An 18,925-nucleotide genomic window follows, 5' to 3' on the forward strand; every position below is an offset into this window, starting at 1 on the left:
TCATCAGCATTTTTCGAAAATGTCAAGACGGCATGTTTATGTATGCCTTTTTTTATTCACTGTGCTTGGCACTCAGTGGCTCTTTTCAAGAAAAGCCTTGGCTCTGTGTTTGATTCTGTGGGCAGTGACTAGGGGAGCACGAGAGGCTGGGGTGGGAGGGTCGTGTCCTGTTTTTGATCCACTGGTCACACAGGTGTGTTTTGTTTCCTCCAAGGAGGAAAATAAGAATCCCAGTGGGTACCTGTGCAGTGGGCCCATCCTATCACTCCAGTCTCTCCAGTTCTCTCCATCCTGTATTGATGATTCTGCATTTCTTTTGATAAATTCCTTCTCTCCATTTCTCCCCCTCTTTCTTGACAGCTCCTGTTAGTAAGATGTTGAAATTCTCGAATTGGTCCCTCTATGTTTCTTTCTCTGTTTCTCTCCCTTGCGTGTGCGGTGCATGTATGCATGTGCATACTAGAGATATCCTTAACTTTAGTTTCCAGGCCTTATGTTGAAATTTTTAATTTTGGTACTTACGTTTTAAAATTCTAGTAGCTCTTTTGTTGTGGTAGCATTCTGTTTTCATAACATTCTATTCTTATTTTATATAATCTCTCTGAATGTATTTATAAAATACCTTTAATTTTTAGAACAGTTTTAGATTTACACAAAAATTGAGACGATAACACAGAGTTCCTATGTACTGTGCACCTAGTTTCCCCTATTAACATCTTACAATAGCGATAGTCATAATTAATAAACCAATATCAATATATCACTATTACTAATATTAAAGGCCACTTTATTCACAGTTCCTTAGTTTTTACCTATAGTCTTTTATTTGTGCCAGTATCCTATCCAGGATCCGTTATTACATTTAGTTGTCATACTTTCTTAGAATCCTTATGGCTGTGATAGTTTCTCAGACTTTCCTTGTTTTGATGACCTTGACAGTTTAAAAAACCCATTTATTTTTAATAAACAATAAAAATATTTATTAATTTTAATATTTTAATTAAAATTAATTTAATTAAAGAGAGGAGAGAGGAGAAGGGAGGGAGAAAGAGGAGAGAAACAGCAATCAGTCGCTTCTTGCAAGCCCCCAACCAAGAAACTGGCCCGCAACCCAGGGACATGCCCTGACTAGGAATCAAACCGGCAACTTCAGTTTGCAGGCTGATGCCCAACCCACTGAGCCATACCAGCCAGGGCAACCTTGACAGTTTTGAGAAGTACCAGTCAGATAATATCTAGGATAGGTCTCTACTGGAATTTGTCTTAACATGCTGTATTATTTGTTTTGTCAGTTTTTTACGCTTGTGAGTCAATGCTAGGTTATACTTTATATCTAGGAACCAGGTAAGGAGTCAACTGGTCCACTGTTCTGTATGCCAACCTTCAGTGAATCCCCATGTCTAATGAGCTCAGGGCTAGCGGTGTCTAGGGCTTCTCTGGGGTCCTAATGAGCAGTGTAAAGCAGAGTAGCTCACTTTTCCACTGCAGCCCATACACAGTCCCTCCCTCTGGGCTGCGGTTCCTTAGCCAACTTTCGCTTTCTATCTTCAAGAAATACTGATATCTCTTGTACATTGATTTTTTTCTCCTCTGTTCTTCTGTACCATCCCATTCACTTTCTTAGGTTTATCCCTTTTAAGTTTCTATATTTTAAGAATAAAACCCATTTTAAAAAAGGAATGAAAATTACCTGAAGTAAAGGGATAAAATCCTCCTGTTCTAGATAGCTGCAGCTGGGCTTTGCGAGAAGACAGATAAACTTGGAGGCATCGTCATGATGATTATTTAGCAACCTACAAAAGAAACAACTACTTAGAAAGACTTGCTATGGTAAACAATAACTACAACATCAAGAGCTGGTAATTTCAGTCTGATCGGAAAGCCATTTGGATTAAGAATCAAGTGCTCTCCTTTCAATGATTAAAAAAAAAAGAATTTTTTCATGCTCCTGATTTTGTCAAAGGAACATCTAAATAAAAGCTCAATAACAAGATGGCATATTATTTTTTGTAGAATGCTTCTGGGGCTGAGACACAGAGTCAAATGCATTAATGCCAATAAGAATACACTTGCAGGAGAATGTCCATTCAGGTTTAGCTCAGAACACCTGGGACCAGAACTGCAGGGCTACCCACCAGTCAAGAGGGACCATTATGTTCCACAAGAGACATAAAATTCTGTTTGCCCAGACTGGCAGACATATTTAGGGCTAACCTCACAAGGGGCTTTTGAAATTAGACTTTGAAAGATCAGATGAAAAAAAAAGGAATGCTGTATTAAGGCTTCGAGCTCCAAGAATTCCTCACATCCAACTAATTGCTGGATATTTCCATTTGTATTCTATATTCTGACTGCAAAGTCAAAAATATCAAAAACCAAATTTAAAACCTCCTCTCAAAGTGAGTTCTTCTCATGGATATTTATTTTTGTTAATGGGTGGTGTCATCCTGAGTTATCTGGGCTTAAAATTTTGAAGTCATTTTAAAATTACCCAGTTTCTCATCCTTATTCTTTACATCTATTTAGTTGCCAAATTTTCATGTTTTCCTTCCTTAATTATTTATTGAATGCTAATTGTAGGTCAGGTATTGTATCTCACCTTGAGGATACTTAGGATACAAAGAAAATAAGAAGCAGTTTTGTGCCCTGTGAGAAGCCTGCAGTCTAGGGAGAGTGACACCAGTAAGGTTATACTCCTTTGTGACAGCCACAACAAAGGTAGTAAGTACAGTGAGTCTGTCATGGAAGGACACAGGAGGGCCAGTGCGGTTCCCTAAAAAAGGGGGAGTAGGAAAGAAGGTTGTTGTGTGTCAAGAGGCTCACGTGTACAAATGCCTGGTATGAGAGTGCCTGCAGTATTTGGGCAACTACAAGTGCTGGGGTGGTAAGACACAGGGACATGGGCACAGAGCAGATCCTGGAGGCCCTCTCATGTTAGATCAAAATGCCTGGACTTTAGCCTACTCTACAGAAGAATTTTAACTTGGACAGTGACATGACCAGACGTGTTTTTCAGAAATATCAAGCAAAAATTCAACCAAAAGCCTGAGCATGGATACTGGCAGCGGGAGATGGAGGGAAGGGCCGACGTGGGTGAAATGGAAGGATGTAGCAGTTGACAGGTGTATGTGTGGAGTGTGGAGGAAAGTCCATAATAACTCCCAGGTTCTAGCTTGGACCACTAAGTGCTTGGAATACAGGATGGGAATCCTGGAGACCTGAGGAATATTTCCTCTAATGTTTTAGGCAACCATTCCTTCCTTTCTATTTCCACTGCACCACCAAGTCCAGGTTTTATTGCTTCACGCTGAGACTGCTAGAAGGGAAGGGGAATATAATAGGCTTCACTGTTCATTCCATCTTATACAATTCTTCATTCTAAAGCACCCTTTGATTATACAATTCCTGTTTTCAGAAATGTTCGGTAGCTCTCTACCACTGATATGAGTAACTTTAAATGCCTAAGTTGGAAATTTAAGGCCCTGTGTAATTAAGGTTGGAGTCTAACTACCTACCTATTTTACTACTTTGCTAAATAAAACTTACTCTCTAGGCTGCCAGGCTGACCCTGAGTGTTTCCTGTGTATTCTTGTCTCTGTGCCATTTCTCATACTGTCCTACTCTCCTAGATTACCACCCTCCCAACTCTGCAGTCTGAACGCCGGCTATCCTTAAGGTCCAGCTAATAATCCACCTCTTCCAAAAAGCCATCTCTGATAACTAACTTCTTTAGTAGTGATCTTTGTACTATTTAATTTATACATATTATATATACCACAGTACTGTTAGCTTTCTTTGAGCTCTCTGGCACCTAAAGAGCAGGCAAAGTTATAGCTCTTTTTTTCCCTTAGCACAATGACTTTCATATAGAAGATGCGCAAAAAATGTTTATGATCTGACTGACAGATGTGTACTTAACTGACCTTATTTGTTATTATTAAAGCTATAGTATGGCAGTTATATTTATCCTCCTTATCATTCTTCAGCATGCTCAAGGCACACAAAGTTAAATATAATTTCAGAAAAAGATTAGTGCAGTAGGTGCGGCTAGGAACAACCTCTTAGGATTGGAAAATAGGTTGGCTGGTCACAACACAAAGATGGTGATGTCTTTGGAAAGGAGTACATACTTTAAAAAGAAAGGATAACTACTAAATAAAACCCACACAGATATGACAGGTGAGAGGTAGTCTGAAAAGCAAAAGTCAAATCAGACATGGTCTTCTGCTACTAAAAATAGAGATAAAATACAAAGAAAAGGTGAATTATGATTTTTCAGCCAAAGCTAATAGCTGGTGAACTCAATATGGTAGCAGAAAAAAGGTAAACATAGCTATTCTAAACTGGTATCTTCTAGAGCTCTTAGATAAAGCGTTGTTTTGTTAATGAGCAAATGACATGTTGACATAAAAAGGGAAGAGAAAGTAGAGCATACAAAAATTGGGAAACAATATTACTGACTACCTTTTAGAGGACCTATGCCACAAAGCTGGTAAATTTAGAAACTCAAACAAACAAACAAACAAACCTGTGGAGCAATGTCTTTCCCCTAAAAATGTCCTCACTATAAGAAAAACATGTCAGAGTGGAAACAGGAAATGGGCAGGAGAATAGGAAACAAGGGAAGCACAGGGACAAGAGCCCGTTAGGTGTTTATCCGCAAATCACACGGAGGAGGCTAGGAAGTGTCCATCCCAGAAGTACTGAGACGGGATGGAAATTATTTCCTATTATGCTGTGATTTTTGTATTTGACTCCCCCCCACAATTACACAGAGCCTATCATTGCAAGTTAGCATACATACGTATATGTCAATATGCCTTAATTCTGTGTCATTATCTGCCAGTTATTTTTTGTACTTGGAAGTTTAAAATACTATAGTTTGGTCCAAGTTCCTTTATGGAAAGAATATAATTTGTGAAAAGATTACAAAAACATACACATGTCTTTTTCCAGGTCATTGTGATAACTCAAACCATCATGCTTAGTCTCCCAAATCATTATGCTTAATATCCCCAAATAATCTGACTTTGGGTCTCCCTTAAATCACCTGGCTTTTTTAAAAGGTATTTTAAGAGCTTAGAGAGGAGCTCCACTAGAGGGCACTCCAACCATTTTATATCTGGCCAGAGCTAAAGCTTCAGTATAGATATTACTCTTACCTATTCATAGAATTTTTTTAAAGTGGAAAAAAAAAGGGGGACAGGTGCTCATGTAACTTCACAAGTACTTTCCTCCAGTTCCTAAAATGAAGACTTGTGTTTGTCTTTTCCCCCTTTTTGTCTTTTGCAGAAGTCTCTTTTCCCTGAGATAAAATGACTCATGTCAATAAAGACAGACGGTTGTGGCTGCTGCCGCTCTATCAACTAACATAAATGTCCATCCTATCTTAGTGACACAGACTTAATACTCACCCACCTCCCAACAAAAAAGAAGAAAACAAAAAACAAAACTGCCTCTTACTTTCCTCAATATTATGCAGTTAATTGCAGGTAAATCATAGTCAGTCTGAGGCTCACAGTCATAGGGTCCTAGAATATTAGAAATAACTTAGAATATAAATAGTTACAGTTCTTCTCTATGGCTGTAATCTTTTACAGAATAGACTACTTCTTTTTTTTCAGTCTCCCAGCTTTCTCAAAGTTTTCTTTTAAAAAACCATAATTCACTTATTGCCGCTTTCCCAGATTGTTACATGATTTGGCCAACAATGTTGAACTCAGTGGCTGAAGACACCTCTGACAAACCATCCCTATTTCTTCTACCCTGGTTAGCATTCCAGCTGAAGTCTTTTCAGGACCTGAAAAAAGCTAGCTGAATGAAAGCTGGAAGATCTACACATTTCAAGTTCTTGAATTCTGCTACTGTTATATGCTGATTTAAAATAACAATAAAAGTAATTAATAATAGACAATCAGACCACCCAGCTGAAGTTCTGGCTTTAATGGTGGGGGAAAAGGGAGGGAATCCAAGCCAACCTCCTACTGTTCAGGTTCTAGGCTCTTTTTCTCCCCCAGGTTCAGCCAGAAATACTCCAAAGGCAAATGCTAATTTCTTTACTGGTTTACTCCTGGCTAATTAGTGGGTTGTGGCTCCCCCCCACCCCTATTTCTAGCTTCCAATTAGTTCCCCTTAGGACTGCTTATCCACACATTTTTAAACTTTGTAGATTGTAGCCAGCAGTCTTCCATTTGCTATAGCAAACACGAAATGGTGATGATGGCACTGATGTGTTACCCTGATGGTTTATAAGGAATAAGTGATTCTCCTTGGGCTCTTTTAGTCCTTGGTAGTTGGGCAACTTAGAACTACCCCCTATAACAAAATGACTAAAATGTACCTGGAAAACATGAATCATTTGTAACTTTTAGCTTTGGTATGGTTCTTCAAAAGAAGTCCATTAACTGGTAGTCTTATACACCGTGATTACTTCAGTGCTAATGTAATGCCTGAAGAACTTGGTAAGCTCAATTTACTACTAGATTTTTAAAAATAAGAATACGTTTATTGGTCACCTACCATGCTCCTAAGTATTATACTACAAGGGGCTCTCAGGTGGCATAAAGGGATGAGAAGGCATCTGCAAAGTGAATTCTGCTGCTATTATATATGGATTTTTAATAATGATGATGATAGGTGAGAAGAATAACCCAAGAGCTTACCAGGAAGGGTATCTAGCCCAGAAAAGGTGAGAAAAATGTATATAAGGAAAGCTGATCAGTTAAAAGACACAGAAGGAGCAAGCTGTGACACGCTCTTAAAAAGTATAAATACAAGAAAAAATAATTTCTAAAGAAGAAAGCAGGGGTTGGGGAGAAACAAGCTGGGTTTGAATTCAAGAAAACTTGTGAAGATGTTAAAATCTAGGAGTGTCTTGATAAATGTACTATTTGTTTGTTCCTTAACTGGAGCTTTCAAAAAGTAATGACCAGATTCCTAGCCAAGATGGAGGCATAGAAGGACTCCCTTTGCCTCCTCCCACAACCAGAAGGATAACAACCAATCTAAAAATAAAAAACAACCAGAACTGCCAGAAAATCCAACTGTCAGAAAATCCAACTGTATGGAAGTCTGACACCCAAGGATTTAAAGAAGAAACATTCATACAGATGGGTAGGAGGGGCGGAGAGGATGCAGTGTGGCCTGGCATCAGCAGCTGGTAAAACGGGCAGTCCCACATTCGTGTGCAGCATATAAAAATTGGGAGGCACAACTGGGAAGTGAGTGATCCCAGCCTTAGGCTAGACCACACAGCCTGTGGTTCCAAGGCTGAGAAATAAAGCCTTATAACCTCTAGCTATAAAAACCAGTGTAGCTTAGGGTGGCGGGAGAAACTGCAGGTCTCTCAGGACAGTCTGTTTAAAGGGCCCACAGGGTCCTAGAATATACACAAACCTACCTGCTCTGGGAATCAGCACTAGGGCAGCAGGTGATTATGGGAAATGGGGTAAGTGACAGGAAATGGGGTGAGAGCTGAGCAAGTGGCACTTATCTCTCTTTGACCCCTCCCCCACGTACAGTGCCACACAGTGATGAAGCAGGTTCCCCTGACCTGGTGAATGCCTAAGGCTCTGCCCTTTACAACGTAACACAGGAGTCAAAACTGCTCTACCTAATATGCAGAAACACAGGGAGGCTGCCAAATTGAGGACACAAAGAAATATGGTCCAAATGAAAGAACAGAACAAAATCCCAGAAAAAGAAGTAAACAAAATGGAGATAGCCAATCTATCAGACACAGAGTTGAAAACACTGATCAGGATGCTCACAGAAATGATTAAGTATGGACACAAAATAAAGGAAGAAGTGAAGGCTATACAAAGTGAAATCAAGAAAAATATACAGAGAACCAACAGTGAAGGGAAGGCAACTGGGACTCAAATCAATGATTTAGAGCAAAAGGAAGATATAAACATTCAATCAGAACAGAAAGAAGAAACAATATTTCAAAAAAACAAGGACAAGCTTAGGAACTTCTGGGACAACTCAAATGTACCAACATCTGAATCATAAGAGTGCCAGAAAAAAAAGAGGAAGAGGAAGAAATCAAAAACTTACTTGAAAAAATAATGAAAGAAAACTTCCCCAATTTGATAAAGAAAATAGACATACAAGTCCAGGAAGCTCAGACAGTCCCAAACAAATTGGACCCAAAGAGGGCCACACCAAGACACATCAGAATTAAAATGCCAAAAGTTAAAGATAAAGAGAGAACCTTAAAAGTAGCATGAGAAAAGCAGAGTTATCTACAAAGGCATTCCCATATCAGCTGATTTCTTAAAGGAACCTTCGCAGGCTAGAAGAGATTAGCAAAAACTATTCCAAGAGATGAAAAGCAAGGACCTACATCCAAGATTACTCTATCCAGTAAAGCTATCATTTAGAATGGAAGGGCAGATAAAGTGCTTCATAGATAAGGTCAAGTTAAAGGAGTTCATTATCACAATCCCTTATCATATGAAATGTTAAAGGGACTTATCTAAGAAAAAGGAGATCAAAGCTATGAACAGTAAAATGATAAAAAACTCACAACTATCAAAGGAATCTAAGAAAACAAAAACTAAGCAAACAACTAGAACAGGAACAGAACCACAGAAATGGAGATCACATGGAGGGTTATCAGCAAGGAGGGGGAAGAGAGAGATTGGGGGAAAGGTACAGGGAATAAGAAGCATAATTGGTAGGTACAAAATAAAATGTTAACATCTATAACAAATAGATGTTAAGAAAAGTACAGGAAATGGAGAAGCCAAAAAACTTGTATGTACGACCCATGGACATGAATTAAGGGGGGGGAACTGATGGAGGGAATGGGGGTACCAGGTAGAGGGCGACAAAAAAAGAAAAATGGGGCAATTGTAATAGCATAATCAATAAAATATACTTAATAATAAAATGCCCACAGAATAAACAAAAAAGTAAATGATTAAAATTTATTAGAATTGTTATTTTTAATAAATCAACTACATACAATTCTAAAGTGGATCATATGAGAATGCAAGCTGTATTTTCATGTAGTACATGCGGTGTACTCTTATGTCACTGCTTCAAGACTCAAATCCTAAGACCCAAATTTAGCATGTAAAACTAAGAAACTATCAAATAGTTATTAAAGTGGTATTTCTGAAGACCCATTTTATTTCTTAGAGACATGAGATAAAGGTTAATGAAAAAATTTGTGTATGGGTATAAATGACTGAGAATCATTGAGTTTTACTTGCTGAAATAAAGGGTAAAGGAAAAATTAATAAATTTATAAATGACCTTTATAAAGTATGTCATGAGGAACAGAGAATTCTCTGCCTAGCCTCAGAGAAACTGTTCACATACTTACTTTCTCCACAGGGAAGTAAATGACTGTGCCGACACAAATCCTGTCTTCTCTCCCCCTGCAGCCCTGAACATGGGGGCCTTCCAATAGAGAGGACAGCCACAGACCTGCAAATAAAACGCAAATACGGTGTAAGCCAAGGGGCAGTGAAGAGATGACATGGCCAAAGAAAGGGCCTTTGTGGCTTTTTACCCTTTAAGCCACAGTGGACAAAAGTGCCCTTGGAAGAGAAAAACAGGGACAGAGGCAAATATATCAGAGATACAGAAGGGGAACAAAATACATGTTTAATGGAGGAAACAGAAATCCATTTACCTTTTTTCTAACTTCATTTGGAGTTACGTTTCTTTCCCCGATCCTAACAGTTCAAGTAACCAGTCTTCCCCCTTCCTACCACTCTCGTATATTTTTTATCTTCCAGAAAGAAAAAGAAATGACTGGATGTCATGGTTGTGTACGACCTTCCTCCCTATGGCAGAAAAGTCACCTTCATTTTGTGGTCACTTGGTGTTCATACTCTCTACCTCCATCTCTGGCTGTCATTCTGACGTATTAGGTTAAGACCCAGGATCGAGAAGAACCAGAAAAGCCCCAACCGTTTAAGAAAACAGCTACCAATCTATTTAAATGGTTACAGTTCAGGTAAAAAATGAAAGGTAAAAATCAAAATGCTATAATTTATGTATTAGAAACTACCACAAATAACTCACATTATAAAAGCCTCAGGAAGAGCTGGAAATGAATATAAAGCAACTATAATATCCTAAAAGGTAATTTTTTTCTTCTTCAATAAAAAGCTCTTTCTTTCAATTAAACAAATCTTATGTAAGAGTTTTTACCAAATTAACCTTTTTTTTTGTAAAGGAAAAACCTTAGTAATGATAATATCTACATGTTAGCACAGAAATGGTCTCCAAATATTCCCAATTTTATATATACATGTAACACATATTCTGAAATCTGGAACTCTTCAAAGAAGCACATCTTATTATTAAAGAAATTCTTATTATTCATATTAGATGGAGGATCTGCTGAGCCTTCATCATTCTACAAAGGGAAGCTTCTCCATTGGAGGCTGACAAGACGTGAATCCACATTAGGTTCAGGTACAGTTGCCTGTGGTGTGAGGTCTTAGGCATGGGGATCCCCCCAAAGACTGAAGAGTACGAGTCTGCTGCGAGTGCTAAGGACACTTAAGGCTGCTGGGTTCATGTCAGAGAGGAGGATATGGAAGGGGAGATACAAACCTAGGGAGGAAAGTACAGGGCAGAAATAGTAGGCTGCTCCTGGCAGGGCCACTAAAGCATGTTCTGCAAGCAGGATGGAATTTAAGATTTCTTAAGTCCAGAGTTCAAATACCTCCACTGAGGTCAAGAATGAGGAAAGGTGTTGCTTAGCAACCACATGGATTTTTTATTGTGTAAATTACGACTGCCAAGGTACAAAGCTCACAATTAATATACTTTGGGTTGTAAACTGTCAAGTCCATTCTCCCCAATCCCAATCCTCCCTTTCATGCAGAAAGCTGGGGTGCAAAGAAAATGCTCCTAGATATTATAGGCTTTTGGCAACCGCTGGGAAAGCTGAAAGAACAGCCTGTATTATGAAGGTGGGGTGCAGAGCCATAAACAGAAAGTATGGGGAGAGGTTGGAAGTGACTTGCAACTCCCACCATTAGCCACGCATGAGTTTTTCAGAATTAGAATGGACTAGGAGGCTTCTAGCTCAACCTTGAGCAGTCACCAGCCTCAGCTGAAACACTTCTAAGGGCTGTGTGCTACTACCTCTCCTGCAGCTACTCCCACTATTGAACAACTTGATTCCCTTGGATTACAGTCTTTTCTGCACAAGACTCCTGTTAAATGCATATATGTCAGCTTGTAAGGAGTAATAAGTCACTGAGAGATTGACACTATAAATTTATTATGACCCAAAGGCAAAATCCTAAGGGATAAGGTAGAGAACGGATATGTTTTGAAGTAGATTGGAAAGGATTGAGCTTGTTTGCTCACAGTGGGGTGCCTGAGTAAACAAGTGTTAGGGTATCAGGCCCTTGGAAAAAATGCCAAAAGAAAAAACGGGAAGGGCAGTGAATGGCAAGGGCTGCAGACACTGTGCTTTGATTATTAAAAGAAAAAGTATGGCTCACCTGCATCTGCTTAAAAAAGAATTAAGATGAAGGGAATCAGGAGATCAGTAAGAATAAAAAAATAAATGATATTAATCTGAGGGAAACAAAATAGAGAGTTTTATAACAGAGAAGAGAATAAGCCAGTGTCAGGGCTTTTTACAAAGGAAGAGAACAGATGACAAGTGGGAAGATATAAGGAGATACAGAAAATGGGTTTAGGAAACTAGGTTTATTGGAGCAGGCAAGAGTCAATGTGGTAATCAAAGTCACTGGAACAAAGAAAATCCGGTTAACACCTATAATTTGATCTACCAATGGCCTCACAACATAAAGAACTGAAAGCAAGGTGGTTTAATGATACACACAGGAAGAGAGAATCACCAATATCTGCAGTGTTCTTTAATATTTTAAAATGTTTCATCTTGTTATTTCATTTGGTCCTCATGCCCCATGCAGAAGAGGGCAGGTATTTATTTTTTTATTCCATTCTGCTGATGAAGAAAATGAAGGTAGAGAGGGTACCCGACAGGCCACAGGTTTGATGGGTCAAGATGAGGCTACATCAGCCAGAACAGGGGCTGGAGGGCTTGCTTCAGAAGACAATTTCATTCTTTTTCCTCAACTTCCTGCTAGAATGGACTAGGAGGCTTCTAGCTCAACCTCGTTGAGGTCTAGACCAACCTGCTAGAGATCTGGTCTCTGACAAATGCTTTTCTTTTTGTCCCTCAGTTTCTGTTCCTATACTCTAATGCCTTTGTCCATTTTAGATTCATTCTCTCAGTTCTTCTCCATCATCACTTAAAACTGTGGGGAAAAGTACACACTACATATTGGGAATTTAATCAGATGTGGCATTAATCCCTCCAGGGATTATGGCTGTTTGAGGTCAAAGATGAGTAAACTAAACTTTACCAACAGATGAACATTTCATGAGCAAAGAGATTTCTTTGCACTTAAAAAACAGATCACAGCCTGTACGACTATACTTAAGTGTCACTAAGAGTCGAGTGCAAATTCAAGCTGGCCTTCCAAATAGCTTTATAAACACAAGAATCCATAAAAATATTCATTTATTGCTCCAACCACCTCCCCCCTCATTGTCCCTTAAAGGTCGTCTTTCTTCTCCCTTTCAAATGACCACCCTTTGTGAGAACACAGGCACACGGGGTACAAGGGATGCAGGTGCAGAGTTCACTGCCTAGTGGCAGAGAAGAGCGGAGAGCACAGTAAAAATAGTTGAAAATAAGGATGGCTTAGTGAGTGTTAACAGATTGCCATAGCCAAGTAAAAGCTGGTTTAATGGGGACTGGCTAAATAGAGGATGCGATTAAATGAATTTTTATAATAAATAATTTTAAAAATAGACCAGGTCCAATAAAATGAGCTGATACAGTCATCTAAAACAAAAATTACAAACCAATACACTTGTGATATCTTGTGAGATGGTTACACAATACACCCATTCTCCCTTTTATATGCAATGTTGTTTTTAAAAATTTAAAGGTAGGAGCAATTTACCTTGCTACCCGAGCCAAAAATGAAGGTCAAAGAGCAATGAACACCAATGCCTGGCACCCATAAATGGAATTTAGGTCTATAATCAAGTACAATTCAGGCAAGTTAACCAGACATGAATGTATACTGGCTATTGTGCCACATGATTGGGTAGACAGTAAATTGTTACACAAATGACTGTTACTATGGTAAACAATACAGCTTTCTACCTTTTTCAACTTTTCTGTATTGTCGGCTTCAACACTGGCAGTTTTACCTGATGACATACAGATCGATCCTCACTGTCTGTAAACAGCAAAGTCCTTTCTCTGACTCCCCAGCATGCACAGACCCATCCCTGACTTGGTTACACTCTTTCCTGACCTCCCTTGACAACCTTAGGCTTCCTGCTCTCTTCTCTGAATCTGTTCTGTGCTCTCCCGTTCACGGAATGGTAGAGCAGGGCAGGGATACCTGGATTACAGTTGGTGGAGGCAGATCAGAAAGGCCAAATCAGGCTCCTCAGTCAAGGATCGGGAATATTCAGAGGAGGAAGGTGGATCCAGAGGACCTGAATTCAAGACAGAGCAGAAAGCAGGTCTCTGATAGTGAGGCACTAATCCTGTGGATTGGCTCTCCAGGTGTGGTGACCCAGCACAGCACCAGGGAACCACCACGCCCCTTCATCTGGACAAGGCTGTCTCTCCTTGTCTGCCTGCCTGAAGCAGTCCATGAAAATCTCCCGTCTCTCTCACAAACTGTTGTCATGTTAGAAAAACTGTTTGGCACTTATGCGGTTAACATGTTTTCCGGATGCAGACTCCATTCATCCTTGCTAAATTCTATCTTTTGGATTTAGATTCATAGTTCCAGCCCATTTAGATAATTTACCATCTTGGGTTCATACCAACAGCCACTTCTCAAAGCTTTGATTAAGAAAATGCCAAGGCCCTGAAAGAAGTTATAATTTATTAGGGTGGAAATAATTGGAAATTAGCTAATGGTATGTTAGCACATGTTCAGGGGAGAAAACATGGTAGAAACAGCACTGTGCTAGGAGTTAGGGGACTTGTCTCCTGACATTTACCAGTTCTGTGACTTCAGGTAAGTACTTGTGAAACTTCAGTTTCCTCATGTGTAAAATAGCGTGGAAACAGGTGAGCTCTTATTTCTCGAATGAAAGAGTCTGTTTTTTATTAGAAACATCTAAGGGACCAACAAGCAAGTTCTAAGATTAGGAGTGAAGAAGGGGGAAATAAAAGAAAGAATTTCTTTTAATTTCCCATAAAGCCATTCTATTTACAAATTATGTAACAGCAGTAACAAATGTTCTGAGGTCAGAGGCAGGGGAAAGGACAGGGTGTGATTGGAGTGAGGATTCAGGGACTTCTCCGAAGACAGGATGGAAACTAGGTCTTAAAAGGACAGGTGATGTGGGGTTTGGCAGGAGTGGAAGCCTATTTTGAAGGGGAGAACTGAGAGCCCAAATGCAGAGACGGGCCTGTGGGGAGGTGAGTGGGTCAGACTCAGACAGGGAATAGCGATGGAGGGAATTTGAGTTTTATCTTCAATATGTTTTCAAACTTTCAAGTATTATTTCTAAAAGCAGAGGAACCATTCGCAGTGTAAGTTTGCATGGCGTCTTGGGACCTCCTGGTTGGTCTCCTACTTTTCTACATGTAGCCCTTAATCTACCAAACCCCTCTGTCTCTTGAAGTACAGCTTGAAATCACTGCTAAGTCCTGAGATATGATGTGACTCTTCAACACAAGTGCATGATAAAAATAAAACACAAGCAAAAGAAAGTACTGCTATGGATGATAGCAATCCCTGAATGGCATGATCAAATACAATGCAATGGTCAAGTTACTTGTTCTAGGAAGAGGCTACAGTTATAAATCCAGTAAATAAATATTTTACAGTAGTTCTGGCATTAGGAGCTAAGATTTGAAATTAAACACAGTTGGATGTACTGGAAAGTATCAGAGACTTATTTCCTAATTGAAAAGCCATTTATTTCTGAGTAGAATTAGTGTTGAGCTAGCCTGGTGGTTCCTTGCTTGGCTTTAAGACAGAGTTATGATGATTGGGTGAGAACAACGAAAAAAAAGATTTATATTCAACACAAGGGAACTATTTCTACCAAGTAAGCCTATATTTAATGATGGAACAGGCTGCTTGGCAAGATAGTGAGTTTCCTGTTGCTGAAAGCATTCAAGCAGAGAATGAATTTGTGTGTCAGTGATGTCATGGTTGGAATTCCTACATTAAATGAAACGCTAAATGAGAGGTCCACTAAGGTTTTCTTCAAACTTAAGAGTTCCATGAAATAGGACCATAGCTTAAGATATATCAGGATCAAATAAATTTTTCAACATGGAAAAAAAATTTTTTCAGCATGCTTAAAAACAGAGAGGAAACAGGCAGTGAAGAGAGGAAGACTGGGATTTCTAGAGAAAGGAAGATTATACATCACTTAGTAGTTACATTACCTTTGCAATTTTCCCCATTTCATAAATATCTGCTTTCTGATCTTCAATATCCATGAAAGCAGCTTCAATTCTGCTTAGAGTCTGTTCATGGTTACTGCAGGCATCTGGGAGTCCTTCAGGAAAGTAGAACCGTGGAATGTTTATGGACAATGGTGCGTTTACGACATTATTCACATGAGGAACAGGGGAAAGAGGTTGGGGGGTACTGGGAAAGGTGGCTGGAGGTGGCAGTGGCGTTCCAGGTTTCTTCTCTGGTTTATTTTGAACCTGGAAGGAAAATGTGACTATGAGACCCCAAAATTATAAACAGTATATACTTCTTGAAAGTTCTCACCAGTAATAGGAAGTAAACAATACATAACAATCTGAGACAGTAGAGATCAAGAGCCGACTCTACTATAGAGGGTGGCAAGCATGTTTCTAAGGAATGTTTATCTGTACTAAATAAAATACATGAATTATCTGTCAATACCCAAGTTTATGTAAATTTATGCTTAAAAATCCTAACATATATTTCCCCATCACTTAGTGGCAGACATTTAAGAGCAATGCCAGCTGACATACTAAGGACCTCGAGGTGTATTCTTAGTCTGTTGGAAGTGGATTGGTAAATTCTTTTTGAAGACTGTTCTTAGATTCTCTGTACATGTCCATCTCTTCGACAGGCAGATGGAATGAGTTCTTTTTAAATATATAGATCTAAGATCTATTGGAGGGGGTGTGCTTTCACCTTCTTCCCCAGTTTAACTTTGTCAGTGTCAGAATCACTGACAATCCTTGATGCAGAGAAAGTGTTTGTTAAGAAAATTAAAGCTTTTTTGTTTTGTTTGTATCTTCTACCAGGTTGACTTACTTGCTACTCAGGGTGTGCCATATTTTCTAAGATACAAAGTTCTCTCATTTTTGGTACATCGTAACCAGCAAGGATCATGGTCATTAATTTAATCACAGCCAGACTACCTTTACAATTTATTAACCCATTTATATCATTCTCATTTCCAAAAATGTGGTGTGGATTCAAAGTGGTGTACAATAAACAGACATAATAAAAGACAGTATAAAAAGGGAGGAGGGTAATGGAGAGATTAAGATGATCCATGATTTAAGGAAAGTGGAGGGGAGATACACTAACATTTAGGTAGAAAAGTTTATTTTTTCAATGAAGACTAAATTTAGTTCTGAGATTCCGAGAAGAAAAAGCAAAAAGATTCCATGAAGATTTCCAGAGTTTTAACTTCCACTCTTAATTTTGACCAATTATCCATCAAGGCTGTGAGGTACTGCATTAAGTGCCACATAAGGTATGAGCATGGTGAACAAACTGAACTAACATGCAAAACAGAGACAGACTCAGAGAGCAGGATGGCAGCTAAGGTGGGGGAGGTGAGGGGGTGGAGGGATCGAGCAAAAAGGAAAAAAGGACTTATGGACTGAATAGTAGTGGTGATTATGGGGTGGGAAGGGAGGTGTAAGGAGACTAAATGGTAATGGAAAAATACAATAAAAATAAATTAGAAAATAAAGTATGAGCATGGTACTGTATTAGGTGCCGCATAAAGTATGACACATGGCATGACTGTTGACTAGCTAGATTTATTTTAAATTCACTGTGAACACAAAGTATTACTTGAGTGTTTTTCTTCCTTAAAGTATCCTAAAGCCATCCCTAAAGTTTGAACAAAATAATTTATCTGTAAGTAGAGCTGATATCATATTTCCTTTGAACATAAGAGCTTATAGCACATTTAGATTCAGGATAAAAATCTTAGCTACCCTTGAAAAATATGAATATTATAGGAAGATAGGCTTCATTCACATTAACATGTGATAAATATGATTGAATCTCCTACTCCTGTTACACATGACCCTCTTCTCATGTTAATATCTGACATTAATACATAGAGTGGAGTCTGCTCATATATTAGTGCTGTGAGGATATGAAGTCCAGCTGGTCACACCAAGCCATTGCTGCAGTATCAGGATGTCACTCATATAAAACAGTCGTCAAGAAAGAAATGGCACAGAGGGAAGCGATACCAGTGAAAGATGGAAAACTTAACAAAAAACAGTGACAACTTACTAGCCCTGTGCCCTCGGTAAAGTTACTTAACCTTTTAGAACTTCAGTAATAAAACAAATTAAAATTCTTACTTCTTGGAAGGTTGTTGTGAGGATTACAGGAAATTACAGGAGTGAGGAAATTACACAGGTAAAGATTTGAAATAGAGCTGGTCACATATATGTTCTTGTTTGAGAAAATGAGCCAAAAGGTGGGAATCTCAAAACATTAAACATGGTTCTTCAGATTCAATAATAAATGAAATAATCACATTTGTAAAGCAACTTAAAGTTTACAAACTACTTATGATTTAACAAATTGATAATCTATTCTAAATAAACATTTCTTTCTGCATTAATGCTAAATATGCAAATATTATTACTTCATTTTATGAGCTAGCAGCAGTAGAAAATGTTCTTAAACCTCTAAAATAAGGCATACAATTCAAGGGCTTTACCTATAAGTCATTTACATTAGTGCCATTTCCTTTCTATTTTTCTATGCTAACTGAGATTTTTGAGACAGGTATGCTAATCATCAACATTCTTTTTTTGTTTCCCGAAAATAGTTCTCGTGGTGTGACATCCAGAGCAGTTCTAACCATAGGATTAAGAGACCACTGGTGCCAGTGGGGATGAAACTCAATAGTCTGGTGAACACACGCTGGTGGGAGGGTTCAGAGGAAAGCCTCCAGTGTTGACTCTATACTTTTGCTCTGACAGAAATAAGTGACATTCAAAACAAACCCTGGCTATGTGTCAAAGTTTTTATTTCAATGGGAAAATATTTGATTGTATGATAGTCTCTTACTTTCCTTAGTGTACTTAACATGTAGCAGACAACTATTTATTAATTCATTGGCTGATACACATTTAATAAAAGTGATGTTAGTACTTTAAAAGGAAAATAAAAAAGAATGCATTTATTTTGAACTTTCAGGTGTATCACTGAATTTAATGGGAGACACATAATTAAAAACTTAATGTAGAGCTTAATAAAACTGACTCTTTACAAATATTATATTGTAGAATAAAACACAGTAATATAAATTTTGCCAAACTTACCAGCAAGTTTAGGATCTGCTCATTTCCACTTAAGTCTAGGAGCAGCACTAAAATAGAATTAGCTGGGTAAACTATCTCAATTCTCCATTTCAATCTTTCCCTTTAGAAAACAGTATCATTTAGATATTCCTTCTGAATAGTATCCTTTCACTGTGGCATTTCCAATCTTTGACCATTTTTGAGCTATTAAAAAGAAAAAAACAACTTCATGTGGCCCAATCAAATAATGTGAAATTACTCTGGGTGAGAATAACTATGAAACTGTGGTTTCTTACTGGGCTCTGGATGGCCATCATGTGTACGGCTCTTGATTTGTACTGTAGTCAGTGTTAGGTTCTCGTTTGTGAGACACCG

The 18,925-nt window shown here is 38.5% G+C and overlaps 1 protein-coding gene across 2 annotated transcripts in view; it reads right to left on the minus strand.

Moving 5' to 3' along the window:
- Positions 1-18,925, minus strand: part of PPP2R3A (protein phosphatase 2 regulatory subunit B''alpha) — a 158,531-nt gene that overhangs the window by 81,804 nt on the left and 57,802 nt on the right. For both annotated transcript variants that reach the window (XM_037061227.1, XM_037061228.1), the window contains 3 exons: positions 15,449-15,715; positions 9,335-9,438; positions 1,691-1,793 (listed from right to left, as the gene is read on the minus strand). In XM_037061227.1, the coding sequence (XP_036917122.1) occupies positions 1,691-1,793; positions 9,335-9,438; positions 15,449-15,715 (474 nt within the window). The remainder of the gene's footprint in view (positions 1-1,690; positions 1,794-9,334; positions 9,439-15,448; positions 15,716-18,925) is intronic.

Source organism: Sturnira hondurensis, unplaced genomic scaffold, assembly GCF_014824575.4.
Source record: "Sturnira hondurensis isolate 20B ecotype Veracruz unplaced genomic scaffold, ASM1482457v3 Scaffold0013299, whole genome shotgun sequence".
Lineage (NCBI taxonomy): Eukaryota > Metazoa > Chordata > Mammalia > Chiroptera > Phyllostomidae > Sturnira > Sturnira hondurensis.